This window comes from Nyctibius grandis, chromosome 4 (assembly GCF_013368605.1).
Source record: "Nyctibius grandis isolate bNycGra1 chromosome 4, bNycGra1.pri, whole genome shotgun sequence".
In the NCBI taxonomy this organism is placed as follows: Eukaryota; Metazoa; Chordata; class Aves; order Nyctibiiformes; family Nyctibiidae; genus Nyctibius; species Nyctibius grandis.
The window spans coordinates 47,041,111-47,064,969 of NC_090661.1; the positions used below are offsets into that span (position 1 = coordinate 47,041,111).

The window sequence follows — 23,859 nt, forward strand, 5'->3', positions numbered from 1 at the left end:
CCTTTGTCATCTGGCTTTTCTCATTCCACTTTTGCATTTGTAACTCCATGCAACACTTCTGCAGCTGGCTGGCCATCCTCCTGGAGACAAAGGCATTATTAGTCCTGAGAACTCTTTTGTTGCTGCCAAACAACTGCCTGCACAAAAAGCTAATTGAAGGCAAGGTGTTTCCTCAGTGGCAGGAGTTATTGTTGGAGACACCCTGTTCCTGGATAAGTTCATGCATGGAGATCAAAGCTTAAGCAATATGGTGTGTTTTGTTCACTTGGTTTTACTAGCCCCTCTGCCGTCCCTCAAATGGCTCTACCCACAGCATGTGCTCAGCCTCCCTGACTGCACCGTTACAAACAGGTGTACTTTGTGTTTGGTTTCAGTCTTCAAGGAGAAGCCCCTGCACCCTCCGAGCCGAGCTCAGGCCTTGATCCAGTCAAGACCAACAGAGGAGTATTCCTACGTGCAATCAATCCTTCGTCTGCTCCGCAATGCCAACTTTTTGCTGCTTATGGTCACTTATGGTAAGATCTGGCCTTTCTTCTGTGCAGTTATCACTGCTAGACATGCTTAGCTTCTCCCTCCTTCTCCGTGCTCTGTCAGGACAGTAACTGGCCAGAGTTGTTTCAGGAGGGCATAAGTATAGCTGTGCTGCCATACACCAGGGGTCCTTCTAGCCCAGTAGTCTCCAGCAGTGGTTACAAGCAAATGCCTAGGGAAGAACAAAAGCAAGGCAAGCACACAGAAGACAATGTGCTTCCGCTACTGTTCTCCCAGTCTTTGACTGGTTTTTGTTCAGGGGATTTCCTTATCCTGTTGTCTTTTTTTCTAGTCAGTTACTTGCACTGAACTAATCTAAGTGCTTACCTAAGAAATACATGGAGCTGTGTCTGAGTGCAAGTCATGACACTGAGTGAAGTAATTTCCCAAGGCAAGAGCATGCCTGCCAGGCATCCCAGGGGAGGTCATGTGGAGCACGCAGATGTGCAGACTGTGTCAGCTTCCTTGGCAGTCCATGTGAAGCAAATGGAAGGAAGGATTGGAGACCATCTTCTTTTGCCATCTGTCCTAGCACACCGGGTTTGCTGCTTGCTTCTCTTCAGCAGTCTTTGTCTGTTTCTCTGAGGGCAGTGTGATGTGTTGAATCTGTTCCTGATGCCGAATTGTCATATGGAAAAGTATTTTTCTCTTTAGCAGAAAGGCCATTGCAGTCTATGCCTAGCTGCATAATAGGATATACTGTAGCCAGCTCATCTGCAAGGAGTTCTGTCCTCACTTCCTACCGGCTTGCTGTGGAAGCTCCTCAGGGGGAAAGTTAAATAGTGCTGGAAGTTCTGCCATTCTGCCAGCAGTTGTGCCTAAAGGCCGTGGTGGTTGAGTAGCCAGGTTGGAGAGAGTGAGATGGTGCCTTTATACCTGCTAAGAGTGCTAATGGTCTTAAGGTTGTTGAAATCTCTTCTCCCTTCTCAATGCAGTAGTCTTCTAGAAATGCCCCTCTCAGATCGCCCTTAAGCTCTGAAGGTTTGTATTGCAGCTGCTGGTTTGTTTGGTTTTTTTTTATTTTTTTTTTTCATAGTACATGATATCCTCTCGGAAAGTGGAGATAGAAAAAACTTTCAGGCAGACTGTGTCTTAAAGTTGGATTGTGTCATCTGCTCAGTTCACAGTTACCCTTCAGGGAAAAGAAAGGCGAAAGCATTTGTTCTAATAGGCGTAAACAAGTCCTAGAAGAGAGAGGAGGGCTCTCAGTACGAAGAGCGTGTTTAGAATCTGACCTCCCTGGGATAATTGCCTTCTGGTAGTCACAAACAATGTGGAAAGGCTGTTCACTGGCTCATAATTCAGTCTCTCTTCCTGCTGGTCTGTGCATTTATTCTGTTCCTCTCTGTGACAGCTTCATGTCAATCTCCAGCTTGACTTGAGATGGTGACTATTAGTCGGAGAGGGAACTATGCAGTGAAACTTTTTTTTTGTAACTAGTCTGGCTTAAAATGGGGACAGTTTTTCCTACTCAAGTCAAAAGTTATGTCAGCCAAGATTTAAGACATCTGCAGCCACATGAGTGCAACTGAGTCATCTTCCCTAGCTAACACAGAGATACCTGCAGCCTCTCTTAGCTTTTGTATTGGCATAGTGTATGTCAGGGGAGAGAGGGGGAAACCTGCTGCTTGTTCATCTCCCCTGGCTGTAGAAAGAATGGTGGCCCTTACATGATGCCAGGTTAGAACAGGTCTGCAGACCTATAAGGTCTTGGTATTACCAGCAGCTGCCAACTCCTTTCCTGTGGTAAGACTTACAGTGCTGGAAACATTGGTGGCACTGCAGCTACGTTAGTGCTAGTGAACTGTTTTTCAGGAAGACCCTCAGGCAGCCTTTTCCCAAAGGCTGCTGATGTTGCTTCTGTAAAGCTGAGGCATAACATGGAGCAGACGTTAAGAAACTGAGTTTATTGGGTTGGGCTCTGCACTGGAGAGCATGTTGCTACTGGGAGGCAGTAGGCAGGAAAAGGGTGGGAAAGCCTGGGAAAGGCTAGTAAAGTGGGACTGATGAGACAGCCCCAAAGAATCAGCATCTGGAAAGGTGATGGGGCAGTGAGGAGGAGATGGGGCAGCGAGGAGGAGGCAGGGCAGTAAGATCTGCATAAGGAACCATTGTTCTGGAGGATGACAGGGGTGAAGAACAGGGAGACCAATAGTCTGGCATGTAGGCAATAGGCTGCTTAGCTATAGAAGACTTGGGTTCTAGTCTGAGGCTTAATAAGGGCTCCTTTTGGAGCCCTAGGCAGTAAACTTTCCCTTTCTGACCTCTGTAAAATAGAGGAGACACTGTGAGGTCTCAAAAATGTTCTTCCACAGCACATTACAAGCAAACCATGGTAACTAGCTAATGAATCAGGTGGGACTGGACCTTCAGATGTCCTGCTCCCAGCTACTAGTTCCGGTTTTCCTCATCTGCATGGGCAAATGGGCACTGCCCCATTGGAAACAATCCTTGGCTGTTTTATGGGCATTCAAACAGCTGTAACTCATGGAGAAACTTCACTGAGCAACTGTGACATGTGAAATGCCTACAACTTTTGTCAGCCCTCACAAATGCGAATTCGGCACATTGTCTTGATTCTTAGAATATTTTGCCTGACTCTGGTGCCAAGTGTTGCTTCCAACTCGCATCGCTTTCTGCCCAGCTTGGGAGCAGGGGCCCTTCTCTCTCTTGGAAATCGCATGCATCACAGAGCTGCTGTGGAGCTGGCGTACTGACAGCATCAGCTACCAGAGCAGCGTCTGGCTGTCCCCAAAAGGCTGCTGTCCTCTTGGGTGGGCGAGACGTAGAGGTACACAAATGACTGGTCTATGTTTATGCCCAGCTTTGAAGTGAAGCAGTAGTGGGTAGAGAGGTGGTGTGGATCTGCCACACTCCCATGTCCTAGCACTGCAGTTTGTGGTGTCTCCTAGTGAGCAGAGTGCTCCAGGGGTGGAGATAGGAGGAAGCTGAATTAGGCTCTTGTGGGCTGTTTTGCCGTAGCCAGGTGTTGCAAAGAGCCAGCTTTCAAGGCTGGAGAGCACCTTCTTGCTGTGGGATCTCCAATTGTTCTCCCTCTCTGGCTGCTGGCCCTGCTGGAGTTTCCAGCCTTTCTGAGTAACTCTTGAAAAGGATTGGGTGGATACCTCCTACCTAAAGAGCATGTCACTGAGCTTACGAGCCTTTCCTGTACCCTCTTAACACATGCTTTTGGAGCAGGGAGCATTGTCACAGGCAATTGGCTTATTTGGGATCACTTGCATAAGATTCTTCATCTGTTCTCTGTGCCATGAAGCTATGGAGCGAGCTGTGCTTAATATTGTCAGAGATGGCATATGAAGGAAGTGTGATGTCCCCTCCAGCTGCCAATCTTGTGGCTCCTCAGAGTGCTTCATGAGCTGTGTAGGGCAACGGGTATCCAGTGTTGCAGTGGAGGAGTGGGCTAGATGCAGGATTGCTGCGTACTTCAGGGTCAGGGGAGCTGGAGGACTTCGGGATTAGGGTAGCTCAGGGTTTTGTTCCCTTTGTCAAAGCTCTGCCTGCTAGACGGCACTTCTGTGTCATGTATTGCGATGTTTCTGCTTTTAGCTGAGGCTGAAAGAGGAAAAGTAGGAAGTGGGAACTTGACATGTATCTGTTCTGTCAGGATTTCAGGTATCTGTGCCAGAGTTTTTAAACCCATGCCTCCATATGGAGCCTATAGCTGTGTGAGCTGCAGCGGTGAAATCTGTGTCCTCATCCCTCCCCCCATCAGGATCACTGAAGCCTTGAAGAGAAACTAACTGCAAATGTAAATGACTTTCTGAGAAGTAAGTTGTGCTGACTGTTACAGACCTCATCCACCTGGGGAAGGTTTCTCAGTATTGCCCAAGGTGAGACTGTAGCTGTTGCAGTACTGCTGGTCCAGCGCCCACGTGGATGTTCTTGTCTACTACAAGGAAAGCTCTTGTTTTTTGTGCCCTTTGGGAAGGCGCTTAACTCAACCAGAGTTGCATGTAAGCTGGAGCAGAGTGTCTGAATGGGGCTTGACCAGTATCACCCCAACGGTTTCCATTCTCACCTTGGCTGATACTGAGAAATCTTCACCAGGTGGCTGATGCCTGTAACAGTTAATCTAACTTCCCTTTCAGAAAGACAATTACTTTCGCAGTTTTTTTTTTTTTTCAGGCTTCAGTGGTATCTTTAAAAATGCAAGACTTTTCCCATGCAGACACACACACCAGGTGCCTGGGGGAAGTGCTGTCCCATCCGCTCTGCTCCTACTTGCCTTCTGGTGTTTCTTGGCTTGAAGAGGATGGTTTTTATTTGCTCTCAGCAGGGAGAGTGCTGTCAGGCTCTTCTCTGGGAGGAAACCACCCAGGTCAATGGCACTGGTGTTAATTGAATCATAGGTCCTTGTTAAAGGTGTGATGCTGAGGCAGGTGCTTTTCTAGTATTTTACCTTGGCTGGGGGGAGGAGAAAACTCCAATGCTAAAAATGGATCTGGCTGTGAGAGAGGGTTGAGGCCATATGAAGGACTTGCAAGACCTTTCAGTACCAGAAATATGCACAGCCCTTCCTCTAGCTGCTAAGGAAAGAACCATCCTGAAACTGCAGGTTGCTTCCTTCTGCATGCTGAGATCTGGCTGTCCTTGGTCTGCATTTCTTTCAGGAACCTATGTCCAACCAGTCTGGCTGGCTGTCCTGAGACTCGTCAGCCTTGTTACGGATTGCTGTTCCCAAAGATCTCTCTCTGCATTTCTACCCTTTCACTACCCAGCAGGAGAGTAGCAGGCTCTGAATGTGCTGTATTTTTATCCCCCTCTCAGGTCTGAATACAGGTTGCTTCTACGCCCTGTCCACTCTGCTGAACCGCATGGTGATCCATCACTACCCAGTAAGTGCATCCAACTGTCACAGCCCTCTGATGCTTGCTGTTGTCCAGCGCTGGCTGCTAAAGGAGAGTCTGTGAGAAATGCAATACCACAGCACTTCTGGCTGGCTCTGGCACAAGTTGGCTGGCTGGCAGGAGAGCATTGGTTCCTTTAGTTCTTTACACCACCCTGTGCAAAAGCTGGTGAGCTCTAGCAAAGGCAGCGCCTTTACAACCTGAATGACAGCATTTTCTTCTGAGAAATTCTTCCAGCAATTGCCTCTGCCCTGTTCCTGACAGTGATTTCTACTGGGACATCTGTACCAGGAGGCTGCCCACACTCATGGTCTGGTGGCAGAAGGGTGGGGTGCCTCAGTAGCTGAGCTACTGTAGAGCTTACCTCTGTCGCTGCGTGCCAGAGAGCTCCTTTCCGTGCTGCCTTATAGTGGGGTCCCAGTATTTCCTGGTCGATCTGGCCCAAATCCTAACACCAGACAGCAAGCTTCGTAGGGTTTATGCTGAGTCCTCTGAGAGTGTCCGTTCACGCTGGTCAATGCTCACCTTTTTCTCCGGGCTTGGTCAGAGAGAAGTGCTAAACCACTTTTCTTCATGGGCCAGAATAGGGCACTGCATTGGCTCATAGTGGGCCCAAAAGTGTTCTTGCAAAGGCTAGTTCTGGTTAGTGTGTTACCAGCAGAAGACACGTATGCGACACTAACTTTGGTGTCTCTTCTTCTCTGGGTTCTCTGCACTTTGCTTCTTGTTGGCTATGACTTGGCCCCTGCATTTGTGTGAGTGTGTGTGTGTCTTACCGCAGGGGGAGGAGGTGAATGCTGGCAGGATTGGACTCACCATTGTACTGTCGGGGATGGTCGGGGCTCTGATCTCTGGCATCTGGTTGGACAGAACCAAAACCTACAAGTAAGTCCCTTGTTTGCCTCTGTGCCCCTAGTAACTGTGCTCTTCCCCCATACTGTGCAAGGAGTAACCCTGTGCAGTTGCAACTCAGCAGTCCAGAGACTGAATCATTGGCAGGGTTTGTAGGAAAAAAATATGGTTCTTCAAATTTCGCTTTAGACTAACTGGATTTTGGAGCTATATGTTAGTCTCCACTGGGCCCATACAAGGTCTGGTTCTAGTGGTCCCTAGGGAGGCATAGGGAGAGGATGAGGTGGCCCAGCAGCTGCTTTGTCAGGGATGAGAGAGTTCTTGGCACAAGCAGAACCAAGACTGTACCAAACCATTTCTCAGCCCTTACAAACCAGCTTCTATGAATCTTTGTCCAGCCTAATGAAAGGCACATTGAATCCAGTGCCCAAAGGCATTGTGCGAGGGTGCGTTGCTCTATTTAGGGCAGGCATAAGGGGTATTGGGGTTGCTGGTGGATGATTCTGGGTTTGCTGCCTGGTGGGTTGGGAAGGCAGATAGATCTGGCCAGCATACCCTGCCATCTGCAAAGGGACAGCTAAGAAAAAGTTTTGGATGTCCTGCAGCTCCCAGTCCTCAGGAACTCAGATCTCACTCACAGACCTCTGTAGGGTGTCCCAGGGGATGGAGAGTGCATCTTCTGTCTTACTTTGGAGTCTGTGTAATCAGCTTTCAGTTTCCCTGCTGGCTTTGAGAACTGTGCTATAAGCTGTTGTCTGAGCAGGTTGGGTGAGAGGGGGCTTTATCAGTGATGTGCTGGTGATGAGCTGAAGGCAACTTCAGAGTTCTTTTCCTTGCAGCAGCTTTTCACATGGGGGAGTCCCACTACTGTTATCCTACCTGGTATCTTGGGCCAGAAAAGCACATTCTCGTTGTGGGCAGCTTAGATGAATCTGGCTAGCTGTGGGCTTGCAGCTTCTGCAGTGGCCTCTGGCTGTAGCTGTCAAGCACGCGGATCAAAAATGGAGAGGAAATGGGCTTCTCTAACAAGAAAGAATGGTAGCTGAGGACTCCTGGTGGTGCTGGGAAAGAGGAGCAGATGACTAATACAGAGACTGGCAGGTTGCTTGTTGCTGTTTCTAGATCATTGTGTGCCACTGAGTAGTTCTCATTTGGCAGTCCTGGGAAATGGAAACACAGCTGTTGTGAACTGCCCTAGCTAACTGTGCAATGTAACGTGTGTCTCTTTCCAGTCCCAGGGACTATTTAAAAAAACTGTCAAGATGCCAGATGTTCTAGGTAGGTACCCTCCCCCTTCCCTTCCCTGCTCAGATAGTGTCAGGAATGAAATGGTAAGCACATGAAAATCAGGAAGGAAAGATGTCAGCTCCTTTTTTTAGTCAGCCTGGAGAGAGAGGGAAGCAAATGAATGGGATCCAGCTGTGATTGAGGAGAGCAGGGGGAGGTTAATAACAGAAGGAATTGCAGAGCTCTACATGCGTGTTTGATCTTTGCTGTCCCATCAGCAGTTCCTTGAAAGGGTGAGGCTGTGCTAAGTCAGGCTTTCCCCATCTGTCATGCTCAGGCACCAAATAGCCTTACATCCTTGCTTTTATTTGGCAGGCAAGTCCCTGCAGCAGCTCCTGCACTGTTCTTATTTTTGGAATTAGCAGGCGCAGATTTGGCCCATACAAATACATGAGTTATGTTGCGACGAGTGAGCAGTCCCAGAACTGGGACTGCCTCTGGTGGGATGGCTTGTTGAGAACAGCCCACCTCTTCGAAAGAACAGGTTTTGACATCAAGTTAAGCAGGGCTCCATGTACATCCTTCAGGTTCCTGGCTTAGGGGAGAGATGGAGTTGTGACAGCTGGAGACTGCTGGGTGTATTGACATTTGTAGGGGACTCTGGCTCAGAATAAAGGGTTTGGGGACTGGATTAATCAGCACCTCTCTTCGGCCATGCTTTGCTTTTAAGGGCAGTGTTCACATGGCCTCAGGTCCAGCTGGTTCCAGACAGCGCTCTCCACTGTCATCGCTGCATCTCTGTAAGGCAAGATGTCAGAAATATTCACCTCTCTCCATTGACTAGGCAGAGGACCCCAAGTGGTGTTTTAAACTTAGGTCTGTACAGGCCCAAAGTGCATTAAAATCTGGGGGAGGGAGGAAAGACTTGGATATTGGAGAATGGGGCACTTGGGTCTCTTCCACTGAAAGGTGAATGTTCTCTCAGCCTAGCCTGGCCTGCAATTTGGGTCTTCTTGTTGTAGCCCTTTTCCAGGTTAGTCCTTGTATAGTGGATATGCATTCACCCTGTCTTGCCATATGTCTTATATAAATAAATTTACCAAGGTTGTCCTTTTTTGTGACCTTCATGCAGGAAGAAAGTGATATAAAACTGAGCACTGAAGGATGAGGGGGTGGTGAAAACCGAACCCAGCCCTCTCCAGTTCTTCCCTTCTCCAGCATCTACACCTCAGTGTCTTCAGCAGTGAGATCCTTCTGGGAGTATAGGAACAAGGCCTTTGTTCAGGGTCTTGTGCAGCCTGGAATGTGCCATCCTGATGGCAAAGCCTGTGGAGGCCATCTGTCATCCCAGTCAGTACAGCAGAGCACTCTGGAGCTGCACACAACATCCCAGTGAGCAGCTAAAGCTGTGGCACATGGCTGTGGCCTCCCCCCAACTCCTTGCACATTTGTTGCTTCAGCTATTGCTTGACTCTGGTGTTTTCGCAGCTACAGTCCCCTGTGAGTCTAGTCCTGTCCCTTTGGCTTTCCTTGTCCAAGTGACCTTGAGAGACATTGCTGGGCTGGGCTATGCCCGTTCCTTACTCTAGGGCTTCCTCTGGAGTTAGCTGTACAGCAGGAGTTGTGCTCTCCATTTCAGTCCTGTTCAGTGCTGGCCCTGGCTGGCTTTTTTCTGCAAGGTCTCTCTTTTCTCACAGTCCCTTGTGTGAGGTCTTTAATCTGCCTCTTCAGAAGGGTAGGGAGTGTGGCTGGGAGGGCAGATGAATGTCAGGGCAGCTTAGGTTCACCTAAGTGACAAGCATGTCAGCTCCTTCACAGATCTCCCTCTGGCTTTGTCACAGAGACATGTCAGCTGGTGCCTTCGTAGCACTCCTTCCACAGGGGTGCGCTGGGCTTCCTTCCCAAAGCACAGAGGTGGGTTAACCCCAGTTGTCCTAAGGTGATGTTGCAGGATGCGTAACTTCCAGCCTGCACTCACTGCACTAGTCAGCCTGTTAAGGAGGTTGGCTCAGACCTGTTCCAGTGATAATTATCAGTCCCTGTGGGGCCATCATGGAAACAGGTTGCTAAAAACACCAGAATGCTGTGTGAATGTCCTCTGTGAATTTACTTCTCCTCCTTTGTGTTTTTATCTCTCCCATAAGATATTTATGGCTATGATAAGAGGCTTATCAAGCAAAACTGGGCATTCTTCCATGCCCTGGTGCCCCTAGGGCCACAGAGCATTCTTTTTGTCCTCTACTGAACATGGTGACAAAGGCCACTTCCTGAGAAACTCCCTCCCTCAGTGTCTTTCCCCAGGGGTTTCTTTGTTTTCCTATGCACCAGTGTCTACCTGTGTCTCAATTAAACCCTTTTCAAAATTTTGGGTCTTGGACTGCTGGGCACTCGCTTTCCTTTTTTGTCATTAGTGGTATGCTCAGGGGAGTAGGGTCTTACTAAAGCCTAGTTTAGCAGAAGTCTGCTTGTGTGCTTGAGGCTGTTTCCTGCAGCAGAAGTTGCATTCAGGGCTGTCTGTTCAAGTCCCAGTTAAGGACTGTGGCAAGCAGGCAGCTGCTCCATGTATGGCTTCAGGGCACTTCCGGGTGTGTGATTTCCACAGCACTCAAACCTTCCGTTGTGTTCTTTCACAAGGGTCTGTCAATGCATTTTGTCCTGCTGGAGCCTAATGATTCAGGGGTGATCAGTGAGGAAAGCTTGTAGTCTCCTAGAGCCAGCTAATGTGCGGTAGATGAGGTACCCATGGCCAGACCAAACAGTTTTCTCCATTTTCTCCCCCACTTAGTTCTGTGGTTCCAATGGAGAACAGCTTCAAAAGCTGCCTGCTTCTATGAGACTGCCTGCTCTAGTTCTCAGTGGGGTGCTGCATATTCTGGGAAGTTCTTTCTTGCAGCTTGACTAATGATATAGCATCAGTGTGAAACAAAGTCCTGACCACATCTGATCACTAACTCATTCATCAGCTTTGCCTGGAGATGAGGGGCAAAGTGCAACTGTTGGCAACTGTCACAACAGAGTGAATCAGATAGACACAAACTACTTAGAACACTTGAACCATAAGCCTAGGAAACTGGGTGAGATTTTGTGGGACTATGCTAAGAGCTCTGCACTGAGACCAAAACTGGCTGTGGGGAGAAAAAAATAATAAAACCCCCATGTGCCAAGAGTCCTTGCTGGCAGAGACTAAGCTTCTTAGGGCCACAGCCGCCTCTTGGAGGTCTGCACTGTACTTTAGCACTGACTGCTATGTAGTTTGGAGACTCCTGTTTATGGAAGGAGCACCCAGTTCAGACTTGGTCTGTGCAGCCCAGGGAGCTGTAGTTCTAGCCTTGAGCCCCTTACCTAGTCAGCACTTTTCCTCCATGGCTGCTTGTCAAGGGATGGGAGGCATAAGAACTCACGGGAGGTCTCTGAGGAACCTGTATTGAGCACAAAAAGGCTTTTACCTGCTGCTTTTTCACTTTCTGGGGCTGCTCTGTATCTCCTCTATCAGTCTTTCCGCTCTTCTCCTCCTGCAGCCTGTAAGCTGTGTGCTGGCCCCATAGCAGCTCCCTCTGTAGGGTTATAGCAGGAGTAAGCAGCCCCTTTCTGCTGCCTTCACAGATGACTTTTTTCCTCCATGAAAGCTTTGGAAAGAACATATTCTAGAAATTATACAGCATTGGAGGTTAAGGGATTTGCCTACCCCTTTGATACAAAACAAAATTACTTGTCACAGCAAAATGTTGTTTAGCCTTTCAATACATTAAATGTGTCTGGTGAACCTTTGTAAGCATGGATTGATAGTTGAGGTCTGAAATTAGCTTCTCAAGCCTGTATTTGGATAAGAATTGACATATGAGCATGAGCCCCACTGAGTACAGTCATTGCAGCAGTGAGGGAGGACAGAACCTTAGCTGGAACATCCTGGTTTTATCTGTAGTAATTCAGTGTACATTTTTTTACACAATATAATACTGGCTGCCTGTTTGGGGTTGGATTTTTGACAGTGGTCATTTGCATTAAAAAGGGGAAAAAAAAAGTGAAAATAGTTTGAGGTTTAGTTTGTTTAGTAGAATTCTAGGAACTGATACCAAACACATTCTTTAATGGATTAAGACTAAAATTTGGTAGAAAGTACACAAGTAGCTCATGGCTATACATTTAACTTCCTCCTAAAAGTCAATGGCCAAAAAGTTTTGTCAACTCTGGTAACTGTTCTGTTTTCAAGATCCTGGTAGAATTTCAGTCAGGTAAAGGATTTACCTTCCCTCCCTTCCCTTTTCTTCCCTCCCAAAACTATGTCCTGTGAAGGTCTACTTGCTACCTCCTGTACTAGAAAGAGCCTTGTTTTTTGGATGTGGGAAGGGTTTCCTTGGTGTCTAGTCAGGGATGACAGTTGCTAACGTTTCAGTTTTGGTAAAGCTGGCCTGGGCTGCTGTGTGTCTCGCAGCACCAAGCCCACTGACGTTTCTCAGCGTGGCCAGGCTGCAGGTCTGGCTGTTCCCAGGATCTGCCTGGCATGCTTCCTGGGCATGGGGTCTCTTTGTCCCCTCTGCCCAGAGGTGACAGCTCGTAGCTCAGCCACCATTGGCTGTGGAACTGGCACTGGCCCTGCTAAATGCTCCCGTGGCTTGAGGGTGAGGCTGTGAGGGCAACCTGGCTGGCTGCCACGTCACCTCCCCAAGTACAGTTGGCAGTTTAAACACAGAAAGGAGCAGCAATGAAAGGTGTTTTGGATAGCACTGAAAAATACAGGCCCGTAACACTGTAGCAGTGTTGTCACCTCTTCCCTTTGCTTTCCTCCTTGGGAGTGCTCAATCCCCTCAGCTTCTGCTTTTAAGCGTGTCCAACTGGTTATAGTACAGAGGGTGCCCAAGGAAGATTAATAATCTCTTTATTTGGCTCTTGTTCTCTCCCACAAGAGGCGTGTACAGTACATGACCAGGGACCTGTCAGCCCGTGGTGGGATCTGAGCTTCTTGGCTGCCTCATAGGTGTGTACTTACAGATGTGATGCCCCAACCCCGCAGGGAGCAAAGCCCCCGGTCATGAGGTAGGGATATGAAAACTCCTAGGTCCTGTTCTTGCTTCTCCTGCTGCCCTGCTGTGTGTGCAGACCCTTCCATGCTCTCCATCAGTCCAGTTCCTCTGTCTGGGGTAAGGATGTCAGAGAACTGTGCAACTTTTTAAAATTTTTTTTCTTTTAACAATGTGCTGCAAACTATACCAAGATCTGTGGGTGAAAAGAATAGGAGGACTGCATTAAGTAAAACCCTGATCCTGCTTTTCCTTGCAGACAGACAACACTAGTCGTCTATATCATGTCTCTGGTGGGAATGATAGTCTACACCTTCACTCTGAGCCTAGGCCACCTCTGGGTGGTCTTTGTGACTGCAGGCATGCTGGGGTAAGTTCCTGTGCAGGTTGCTTTCCTCTACATGTGAGCTGCTAGGGGATGAACAGGGAGGAAAAGCTCATGGTGCAGGAGGGACTGGGGAGAGCCATAGCCTGTGTGTGGCTCCTGCATGGTTTAAGGACAAAATGATCTGCTCTTTCCATCTCTGTCTTGTATGTGTTTCATTAGAGTCAGGGACACTAGTGTGGCCGTGCTCAGCTGCAGCTGTCTTAAATGTTCCTGGTAATCAAGTGAAAGCATTTGGGAAGTGAGTGGTACCACAGCCCCATAGATGACCAATGGGCAGGAATGAAAACCATATGGGCCTGGGTGGCTGTTTGACCGTGCTGGGGATGATGCCCCTTAGAGTTACTTGTGGGAGATGCTGCTTTTAATGCCTTGTTCTTGTAGCAACCGGCAGCTTCCTGCTGGTCTGGCTCTGTGCCTTGAGACTGTGGGCAAAGGTATTTTTGGGTAGGAGGAAGATCTGTGCCATGGTGAGGGTGTCAGACAGCTGCCTAGGCTGTGACAATGCGAGGAGAAACATCCCATGCAGTCAGTGAAGCATCCCAAAGGGGATATGGGCTACACTGTGCCTCTTCAGTCTTCTTTCTGGCAGTTGCTGAGTCTTCCTTTCTATGTGTTTCTTTACAGGTTCTTCATGACAGGATACCTTCCCCTGGGCTTTGAGTTTGCTGCAGAGTTGACATATCCAGAATCAGAAGGAACATCGTCAGGGCTCCTTAATGTCTCAGCACAGGTAGGTATGCTGTTTTCCCTTTGCTTACCTCTTTACAGGCAGAGAAATTAAATTGTAGTTCCCAACCTTGACTCCTATTTCTTGTCCATGATTACTGTAGTGTACTACAGATCTAAGCACCCCAGGACCTGGCTTTTTGAATGATGTTCCTCATGGCATTTCTCTAGTGGCACCCATTCTGTTTCCGCTTAGGAAAATCCATCAGGATGCCTGTCATCCTTGCCTTTTCCAACATTGCTCCTAACAGCCTAGGACCTGGCTCTTCTCTAGTGAGAGACGGGATTCTAGCCTTAAGGGTCATCTGTCTTCTCATCAGCTGCAAGGAGGTGCCTCTGGATGTGTTTATAACCAAACTTTAGCCTCGCTAGGCCAACAGCTTGGCTGGCCTGTATGCTCTGACACTTCGGTAAAGCTGGGAAGCTGTTCCAGCTGTTTTATAATAACAGTACAGCTTGACACCGCCTTTGTTTGTTTGTAGGTTTTTGGGATTGCCTTCACCATTGGTGAAGGGCAAATCATGGATGGCTTTGGGACAAAGGCAGGAAACCTCTTTCTTTGTTCCTTCCTGTTCCTGGGGACAGTTATGACGGGTAATTAAATTTTTCAGGGTTCCTCTGCTATGACTCTTCCCCTTGGGCTTGGCATATGAACTGAAGGGCTTTTGTGTGTAGTGGTGCCTGCAGGAAAGGGCAGGACCAACACGGCAGGACCAACACAGCAGTCCCGTAGCAATACTGCTGTGCTTCTTTAAGCATCTAGTCTATGTTACGAAGAAGATCCAAGGCTTCTTGCCCTGGCTGCTGGCTGGGGCCTCAAAGATGCACCTTCTACATGCTGCAATGAGGAGTCTCTATCCTGCATGTTTCAGAAGTGCTCTCTGCCTCATCCAGGAGTGTGGTTTCCCTTGCTCACCGTAATGCATTCCTGTCTCCTCTGGGGTCTCTGCTGTCCCTTTGAGTCCTGGGGAAATTGATTTGGGCTCTGCATGGTAACTTAACAGCCTTCACATCTCTCTTCCTCCCTCTGTCCCAGCATTCATTAAGGCTGATCTCCGAAGACAGCAGGCCAATTTGGATAATGAACAGACAGTGAGTAAACCCCCCTTCAATCCTTGCTGTGCCCCTGCTGTTAGCTCAGGATGACACCCAACCTTCCTCCTTTCTGGGAATGGCACTGGCCCTTTCTGAGTTATGACTGCAGCTGCGATTCTCTCCTCTTATCCCACCATTTCTTGCCCAGCCTGTGGGGAGGCTCCTTGTTGGCATTTTCAGACTGATGGCTGTAATCCCAGCTCTGCCAGCTGCTGGGGCCTCTGCTTACTGTTAATGTCACACAGAATCTGTAGGCTCTGGTCCTCTGGGAGTCTGCAGGGCTTCACACATCTTCGTATCGGCTAGGGACAGATGTAGGGCAGCGCTGTGCTTGCTTCTCTCCCCTGACAATGCAATGAGCCCTCCAGTGCTTTGCCCTTGTTTAGAGCTGGGTAACTATTATTCCAGGGAGGCAGGTTATTCCTCTTGTTCCCTGTCCTCAGCTGCCAGGTGGGGTTCAGTGTATGGGACTGGAGGAAGCTGAGTGGCAAAGCCCAAATGAGGGCTTGAGGAGCCTGGCTCCCCCACTTTGCGCAGTGCTGCAGACAAGGCTGCTAGTTCATATGCGCGCACCAGGGCTTGGGGTATGATGTCCCTGTGCCATGCTGTGCAATAAATGCAGCTGTTTGCATGTGGGAGAGAGCCTCTGGTGAACTAATTGCAGTGGATACTCTTAGAAGCTCTCCCTGCAGGGAAAGAGAGGGGACTGGTGGTTGTTTGAGGCTCTTTTCCTTATTGCTCTGGGCTCGTCTTCTAGGATGTTAGCAGAGATGTCCACTCAACGTTCATGAAGCCATCAGCGACCATGACTAGCAAAGTGCATAAGCTCAGTTCTCTGCTGGCTTGAGTCAGCTCTTTTCAGAAGACAGTGCTGCCTTCCTCCAGATAATCTAACCAGTCGCATCTGGAGAAAGACCAGAAGGTCCAAGAAGCAGCTCTGCTCCAACCGGCTGCTCAGAAAGGTGGATTTTCAATTACAAGATATATGCTTTTTATTTTTATTTTAATTTTATTTTTTATTTATTTTTACTGAACTATCTGAGCACAAACGTAGAGGGTAGGATAAGTAAAGGGAATTGATGCTGCCTTGAGTAGTTCTTGCACATATAATTCTACACTAGATGGGGGAGAGAAAGGCTGTACAATTTATCTAGTTTGGGTAAAGAAGTCCCCCCCCATTGTCATAACTTAAAAAGAATTCTCGTTTTTTTTTTCTGCTCTGAGGCTTGCAACTTTGGCTGATTTTAGCAGTGGCATGATGGTTTACAGGACCAAGCTAGAAGACAACTGGTTTCCCAGAATCCTGGTGTGAACGGGGCTAACTTGAACCCACTTAGTTAAGCTGAGTTGGGATAAAGACCAGTCTGTTTTGATATACACCAAACTGCTTGTAACCCTCAATTAACGGTGCTGAAGTCAAAGGCAGAAGATGAATTGTAAGGCCAAACCATCCTCCACAAGCCCTGAGGCAGCAGGGTTGTACTTAGAGGTGCTGGTGGCACTGTGATTTAATTCATAACATGCAGGTGGAAGGCCCAGGAAATACCAAGGCCCTTTGGCAGTGAACATGATGCCTAGTAGTAGTAAGGTCCTTTCCCTTTGTCAGACACTTCTCTCACCAGATGGACCGTACACTTTTGCTTAAGCCATTTTTAGTACAAATCTTTCTAGTATAAATACAATTGTAAGAGCTTGCTGCTGGAGGGGGGAAGGCATTGAGACCAGAGCAAAGGTGGTACAGATGTCATTTCTATAATCCTAAAAGCCTCCAGAACTGACTGCAGTAAGAACCTGAGGGAGGTGTGTGAGGTAACAGGTCTCAGCCAGTCAAAAACATCACTGGCGGCTCCTTCCCGCCTGAGGAGTCATGCTCTGAGGAAGTAATGACAGACACACCATCACACCCCCAAATGTGGCCTCCATATGGATGAGCTCACCTGGATATTTCTCAAGCTTAACAACCCACCCCAGATGCTCAACCAACTGCAGGTGGGCTGAACCTGGTGTTCTGCGCTAACATTGATGCCTCAGCCAGGGGAGCAGCCAGCTGGGCTTGGGCATTGTGTGCTGACTTTGTGGAGAGCTCTGACGGAGTCAGGTGCTGGAGCTTTTCGACATGGCACAGCTGCCTTACATATGCTTGGGTGATGTTACTGGTTTCTTCCTTTGCCTGTTCCTCTTTTTTATCCCCCTCCCTCCCCCCCTTTCATTTACCTCCCTATTTGCCTCCATCTTTTCTGGGATGGTGACTTGTGGTTGTTGTTACAGAGACTCCAAGGCAGCAACCAGATAATGGATTATGGGACTGTAGCTTGTAACCCTAACCCCATCAATTCCCATTCCTGCTCACTAGCTCATACACAAAGGTAGGAGAATAGCACTAATCTGCTTCTCTGAACGCTCACGGGTGGCACAGGCACCAAGCCAATGGCACTTCTGGGGTGACAGCAATGGCCATAGAGTACTGAAAATCTTTCTGGCCTTCTCAGGTACCCACCTGAGAGGAAAGACAAGACAGCTTTCAGGAACAGAGCAGAGATCCCACCAGACTCATGTCAGATACGGGCACGGGGATTCAACTAGGTGCAGTGAGGCAAAGCCTGGTGCTGGAAGAACTGGCAAACTGAATTGTCAGTTAGTTACTGGGGAGAGGAGGTGAAGGCATTTGGAGACTCTTCTCTGACATTACTTTCACAGTCCAGATTCTTGGCTGGAAGTGATACTAGGAGCCCTGTAGAAGAGCTGGCTTTGATCACAGCCAGGGCACATGGCCAACTTCAAGAAGGAAATTTAAAAACATGTAGCAATAAGAGAGTCATTGGGTTGGTGCCTTTTGATATAAGAATGCCTGAAAATTGTAAAGCTCCGTGCTTGCTGGATCTGTGAATCTCAGTGGCACTTGGCATTTTCTCAGCTGTTGCTTGGGGTGTAACGCTTTATTACTCACTGTCCTCTGCTTCACACTGACTGGCTGATCTGCCAAGTTAACCACGCTGCCCTTTGCTTCTCAGGGTGCTCATCGAGTGTGTGTATCGCTTAGTGCCATAGCCAACAAGACTAACAGGCAAAAGCAGAGTGAGTCTGTTGGGAAGAACAGCCTTAATCCTGCTAAGACTAGAGTGTGTGCTACGGAGAGTGTGAAGCTGCCATGCTTTGATTCAAGCATGAGGAAGAGTCCCGTGAGCAGGGAGAGATTTGACTCCAGGCTTAGTGCTTCTGAAGCTGTCTCCATGCTGCAGTCTGTGGCAGTTTTAGCAGGGGACACGTGTGTTGTTGATTTGGGACCAAGTAGTTGAGAAGCTGTAGCTGCATGAGCTGGGCAAGCCTGCTTGGGGTATACTGGTACTTTTCTGATGACTGAAGTTTATGTCATCGCCTTTGTTAGCAGACCTAGCTTGGTACAATTACCAGTGTTACCACTGACATCTCAGTTGCAAAATAGAGACTGTGAGGCTCAGGCATGTTGCTGTGTATGCCCTGTGTCAAAACTGCTTCCATAAAGAATAAAAGACGAGTCATTGTTGCCTTGGGACGACTGGTTAAGGGATCAGGAGCACAAGTAGTATTCTCCTCTATCCCTCCAGTTGCAGGGAATGATGAGGGAAGAAACGGGAAGAGCCAGCAGATCAATACCTGGCTCCGAGGCTGGTGTAACCGGCAGAATTTTGTGTTTTTTGATCATGGGTCAGTTTATGTGACACCAGGCCTGCTGGCAACAGACAGAGTACACCTGTCTCAAAGGGGGAAAAGGATCTTTGCCCAGTTAGCAGGGCTCATTGAAAGAGCTTTAAATTAGATTTGAAGGGGGAAAGGGATAAAACCAGGCTCACTAGCGATAAGCCTGGGGGCAGCACGCCAATGTTAGAGGGATGGTGTGCTAGCAAGGTCCTTTGGTCTGCCATCTCAGTGGAGCTAGGGGATGGAGATCCATGCAGCAGCAAAGACGCAAGGGTTATTGATGTGTTAGAAACACAAAATTGCCTGAGAATTGTCACATAGGAATTTGGGCTTCTCCCCCCAAAAAGGTGGCAAGATCAATAGCAATAGCCCAACTGAAGTGCTCTACACCAACGCATGCAGCATTGGTGGCGCCTTCCTGGCGCTGTTGAGGTTTTTTTTTATTTAGATGAAGTGCACAAAAACCAGTCCTGAGTACTTTATACACTGCCAAAAAGTATGCAGTCCCAGCCCTGGAAGCACATTGTGTGGATTTTCTAACGAAACACCTCCGAGCAGATAATGCCTTTATGCTGCTTACTCAGGCTCATTTGTTTGATGAACCTCAGCTTGCTAGTCTTTGTCTTGACACGATAGACAAAAGTACTATGGATGCATGGGCATCAGCAACAATGCATGCAGCTTGGGCAACAAACAGGAGGAGCTGGAAGCCATTGTGCAGCAGGAAAACTATGATATAGTTTCCATCATGGAAACATGGTGGGATGACTTGCACAACTGGTGTGCTGCAATGGATGGCTATAAACTCTTCAGAAGGGATAGGCAAGGAAGGAGAGGTGGTGGGTTGGCCTTGTATGTTAGGGAGTGTTTTGACTGTCTAGAGCTTGATGATGGTGATGATAGGGTTGAGTGTTTATGGATAAGAATCAGGGAGAAGGCCAACAAGGCAGATATTGTGGTGGGAGTCTGCTATAGACCACCCAACCAGGATGAAGAGGCAGATGAAATATTCTATAAGCAGCTGGGAGAAGTCTCACGATTGCTAGCACTTGTTCTCGTGGGGGACTTCAACTTACCAGATGTCTGCTGGAAATACAATACAGCAGAGAGGAAACAGTCTTGGAGGTTCCTGGAGTGTGTGGGAGATAACTTCCTGACACAGCTGGTGAGTGAGCCAACTAGGGAAGGTGCCCTGCTGGACCTGTTTGTGAACAGAGAAGGACTCATCAGTGATGTGATGGGCATAGTGATCATGAAATGATAGTTTTGGATTCTTGGAGCAGTAAGGAAAGGGGGTCAGCAGAACTGCCATCGTGGACTTCCAGAGGGCAGACTTTGGCCTGTTTAGGAGCCTGGTTGACAGAGTCCCTTGGGAGGCAGTCCTGAAGGGCAAAGGAGTCCAGGAAGGCTGGACACTCTTCAAGAAAGAAATCTTAAAGGCACAGGAGCAGGCTGTCCCCATATGCCGTAAGACGAGCCGTCGGGGAAGAAGACCAGCCTGGCTGAACAGAGAGCTTTGGCTGGAACTCAGGGAAAAAAAGGAGAGTTTATGACCTTTGGAAGAAGGGGCAGGCCACTCAGGAGGACTACAAAGATGTCATGAGGGTATGCAGGGAGAAAATTAGAAGGGCCAAAGCCCAAGCAGAATTTAATCTGACCACTGCTGTAAAAGGCAATAAAAAAATGTTTCTATAAATACATTAACAACAAAAAGAGGGCTAAGGAGAACCTCCATCCTTTATTGGACGCAGGGGGACCCAAGTGTCAGGTCCTGCACTTGGGTCACAACCACCCCATGCAACGCTACAGGCTCGGGGAAGAGTGGCTGGAAAGCTGCCCAGCAGAAAAGGACCTGGGGGTGTTGGTCGATGGCTGGCTGAACATGAGCCAGCAGTGTGCCCAGGTGGCCAAGAAGGCCAACAGCATCCTGGCTTGTATCAGAAATAGCGTGGCCAGCAGGGCAAGGGAAGTGATCGTCCTCCTGTACACGGCACTGGTGAGGCTGCACCTTGTATACTATGTTCGGTTTTGGGCCCCTCACTACAAGAAAGACATTGAGGTGCTGAAATGTGTCTAAAGAAGGGCAACGATGATGGTGAAGGGTCTAGAGTACAAGTCCTATGAGGAGCGGCTGAGGGAACTGGGGTTGTTTAGTCTGGAGAAAAGGAGGCTGCCGGGAGACTTTATCGCTCTGTACAACTACCTGAAAGGAGGTTGTAGTGAGGTGGGTGTTGGTCTCTTCTCCCAAGTAACAAGTGATAGGATGGGAGGAAATGGACTCAAGTTGCGCCAGGGGAGGTTTAGATTGGGTATCAGGAAACTTTCTTCACCAAAAGGGTTGTCAAGCATTGGAACAGGCTGCCCAGGGAAGTGGTTGAGTCACCATCCCTGGAGGTATTTAAAAGACGTGTAGATGTGGTGCTTAGGGACATGGTTTAGTGGTGGACTTGGCAGTGCTGGGTTAACGGTTGGACTTGATGATCTTAAAGGTGTTTTCCAACCTAAATTATTCTATGATTCTATGGCTGTTGCAAGGAGAAGACTGACACCCAGAGTCAGATGTGAGCTTCTAGAGGATGCAGAGCTGTGGAGTTGTGCAGGCCTGAAACACTATACCATTGGCTGTGTAGCCCTTCTGATGACAGTGGGTCTTCCCCTGTGTTGACCCAATGGAGGTGCAGTCTCAACGGTGGAGGTGGGCAGCTGGCTTATTGTTTTCTCTGGGGGCCCATCATCCAGAGTATTGCCCTAACAAGGTGTGATTCTTCCTGGTGAAGAAATAGAAATGATCTGATGGAAGACTGTCAAAACCTTTAGCTGTTAAGTGGCTTTGGTGCAGAGTAGGACTGTGGAACAGCCTGATTTCCTAGTGTATTAAGGAACACACAAGGGAAAAACCCACATGCTGATTCTCACAGGGAAAAATCTTCCATTTTCACCTAGTAGTGGCTTCTGGTGATGAAATGGAAAGCCTAGAATCTGGCTGAGTTCTTGACTTTGCAGGGAGAAAAGCAATGTATAAAGCCGAGGCTTCAGTGATGAGAGCCAGCGTTTATCAGCCTTGACTCTCTGCCCAGGAATCACAGCCTGCCAGTCGCCACCTGTCAGAGCTTTTGGCCACTGTGTCCACAATGCAGGATGTTTTCCCTTCTTCCTGCACGACCTGCCTGGTGTTCACAAGCAGTTTGTCTTCTATTGGTGCACTTCTCTGCTTACGGTTATAATTAAACAGATGTTGCAATTAGTAGAATTTGTAGCGGGAACTAAATTAGCTCAATGGCATTGTGGACACCTTGTCCTCTACTAATAAAGCTGTAGTGTGGTTCCACCAATCCTCCCACTTCTGTTTGCCTCCATTCCCAGAGCGCAGCAGGTTTAGCTTTCTGTATTTCAGGACACTTGGATCAAATGCCCGTTTTACAGGATAATGAGTCTCTTTGTGGGCTGCCTTTGTTGTAAGTGCATCTGAAGCCATTCCAACATTGTGCCTTAAGGTTTCATAGTAATGTCAGTTGATTCAGCATACCCGTTATACTTATATATATGCTGTGTACAGCCTGTGCTCATCTACTCCTGGTTTCCAGCATCTATGCAAACCTTCCTGCATTGTTTCTTTACATTATGAAATAAGCATCTTTGCTGATTTTCCATGGTTTGTTTTGACTCAGGAGTGAATTGTTCAAGAAAAGTCTTAGGCAACATTTCTTTGGAAATACTTTCAAGCTTGTGTGGGCTTTTAAGCAAGCAGCTATCATATAGAGCGCAGGATTCCAAAATGGCAAGACTGTCTCTTCATTCAAACTGGGCTTTGCTAGACCTCTTTGAAACTTGCAAATTTGATTAATGTGTGTTCAGGGCACTTGAGACTACTTTGTGTTGGCCTTATATAGTGGTAGATAAATTGAATTTTTGTGTGTGTGAGTGTGAAGAACCTATTCTTGATAGTAGAGAGTAGGGAGTAAAATGGTTTCAGACTTTGTCCTGGTTTTTGAATTGTAATAAAATTAAAGACTTCTGTCTGGAGTGTTATGCTACCAGCAGGGCTGAGCACTGATGACTGGATGATTTTGGATGACCAGTGACCTGCTCTAGGTGTACAGCCTCAGCAAGGGGTTTGTTTACAAGAGGACTGAAGTTCTGTTATGTCCTCAAACCAGGTCCTGGATCAGTCAGGACTTGATCAGGGCCAAGTACCTTTTTTTTGCTGGTTGTATGTTTGTCTGGATGCAAAGATGCACCTGATGGATCTCAGTGGAATACCCAAAAGCCTGTTGCTTTTTCCTCCCAAGGCCAGTGTGAATTAGAGTCTGGCTTAGGGCCTTAGTGCAAGCATCCACCCTCAGTATCTTACTGGAGTCCCTTGCAAGCTGTAGCATGCTTACTCTCTAGTGAAATACTGCCAAGAAAAAAAAACCTGCTGAAATTTTGTGTAGTAGGCACAAATGGTGTGTACCACATCCCCTGCTTCCCAGACTTCCCTGCTCCCTTTCTGTGCTTACTGTGTGGCAAGCAGCCTTCTCCTTCTGTCTCAAAGCCATGGGCAGGCTGTCTGCATGCCCTTTTTCAGTACTGTGGCTCCTAGCTGTGAGAGCCGCCTTCCTTTCCCAAGGCTGTGGAGCCCTGCAGGCTGGCTCATCTCCTAAACCTCTGTTCCTGTAGCTCCACAGCAGGTGAGTGGTGTTCAGACCCCAGAGGTTCTTGGGGAGCCTGTTCAGAGTTGCCAGAGTACTTCCACGATGCACTCTGGTGGGGTTTCCCAAGCCTAAATGCAGCTTTCCCCTTACTCCTACCTCTGGCATTACTTCATGCACCCCCCTACCCCTCCTGCTGGTAGGAGTTCCCTCTTTGCACTTCCTGGCTTTTGCTTCCAGGCATCTCTGAAGCTTTCCTGATCTCACTCCTCTGCTTTGGGGTATTGCTGCTGACCTCTATAAAGCCTTTTCACCTGCAGTTTGTATAAGAGGCTACTCAAAATGAAACTCTTTCATGTCTCTTGCTTCCGTGCTGCCTGGACTTCTCTTGAACTGCACTGGGGATGTGAACCTCTTTCCTGTGCACCTCTGACTCCTGCCTCAGATGTCAGTCTTGCCCCACAGTGAGTTAACTTAGAGCCCAGGCTGTGGGAGACTCCACATTTACATGTCTGCATGCTGTCTTCTGAATTGGTAACTACTGGGGTGTCTCACTGTAAGCAGAGTCAGAAGTTGAAGAGAGGTATCTGAATTTCCCTGGGGAAAGGAGAAGTCTTGGGTCTAATCAGAGGAGCTCAGCAGAGGAGCTCATCATGCTCCACCCAGGAAGGCTGAACTGGAATTGCAGAAGTCTGGCTGTTTCATGCAGCCCAGGATAGGGTGGTAACTGGGCAGCAGTCCCGCTTGTCCTTGCTTTTCCTTTGAGAAATGACTCTACAGCTCTCTCCATCTTAACAGAAGAAATTGTAGGAGGGCTCAAGTAATCAGGCTAATTCTTCTATGGG

At 48.2% G+C, this 23,859-nt stretch overlaps 1 protein-coding gene across 2 annotated transcripts in view; it reads left to right on the forward strand.

The window, feature by feature from the left end:
* The window catches only part of FLVCR2 (FLVCR choline and putative heme transporter 2), a 40,879-nt gene that overhangs the window by 15,838 nt on the left and 1,182 nt on the right, over nucleotides 1-23,859 (forward strand). The window contains exons 3-10 of one of the 2 annotated variants that reach the window (XM_068399362.1): nucleotides 375-515; nucleotides 5,320-5,387; nucleotides 6,181-6,284; nucleotides 12,756-12,866; nucleotides 13,509-13,614; nucleotides 14,093-14,204; nucleotides 14,647-14,702; nucleotides 16,974-17,071. In XM_068399362.1, the coding sequence (XP_068255463.1) occupies nucleotides 375-515; nucleotides 5,320-5,387; nucleotides 6,181-6,284; nucleotides 12,756-12,866; nucleotides 13,509-13,614; nucleotides 14,093-14,204; nucleotides 14,647-14,702; nucleotides 16,974-17,071 (796 nt within the window). The remainder of the gene's footprint in view (nucleotides 1-374; nucleotides 516-5,319; nucleotides 5,388-6,180; nucleotides 6,285-12,755; nucleotides 12,867-13,508; nucleotides 13,615-14,092; nucleotides 14,205-14,646; nucleotides 14,703-16,973; nucleotides 17,072-23,859) is intronic. The other variant, XM_068399363.1, reaches the window with a different exon arrangement.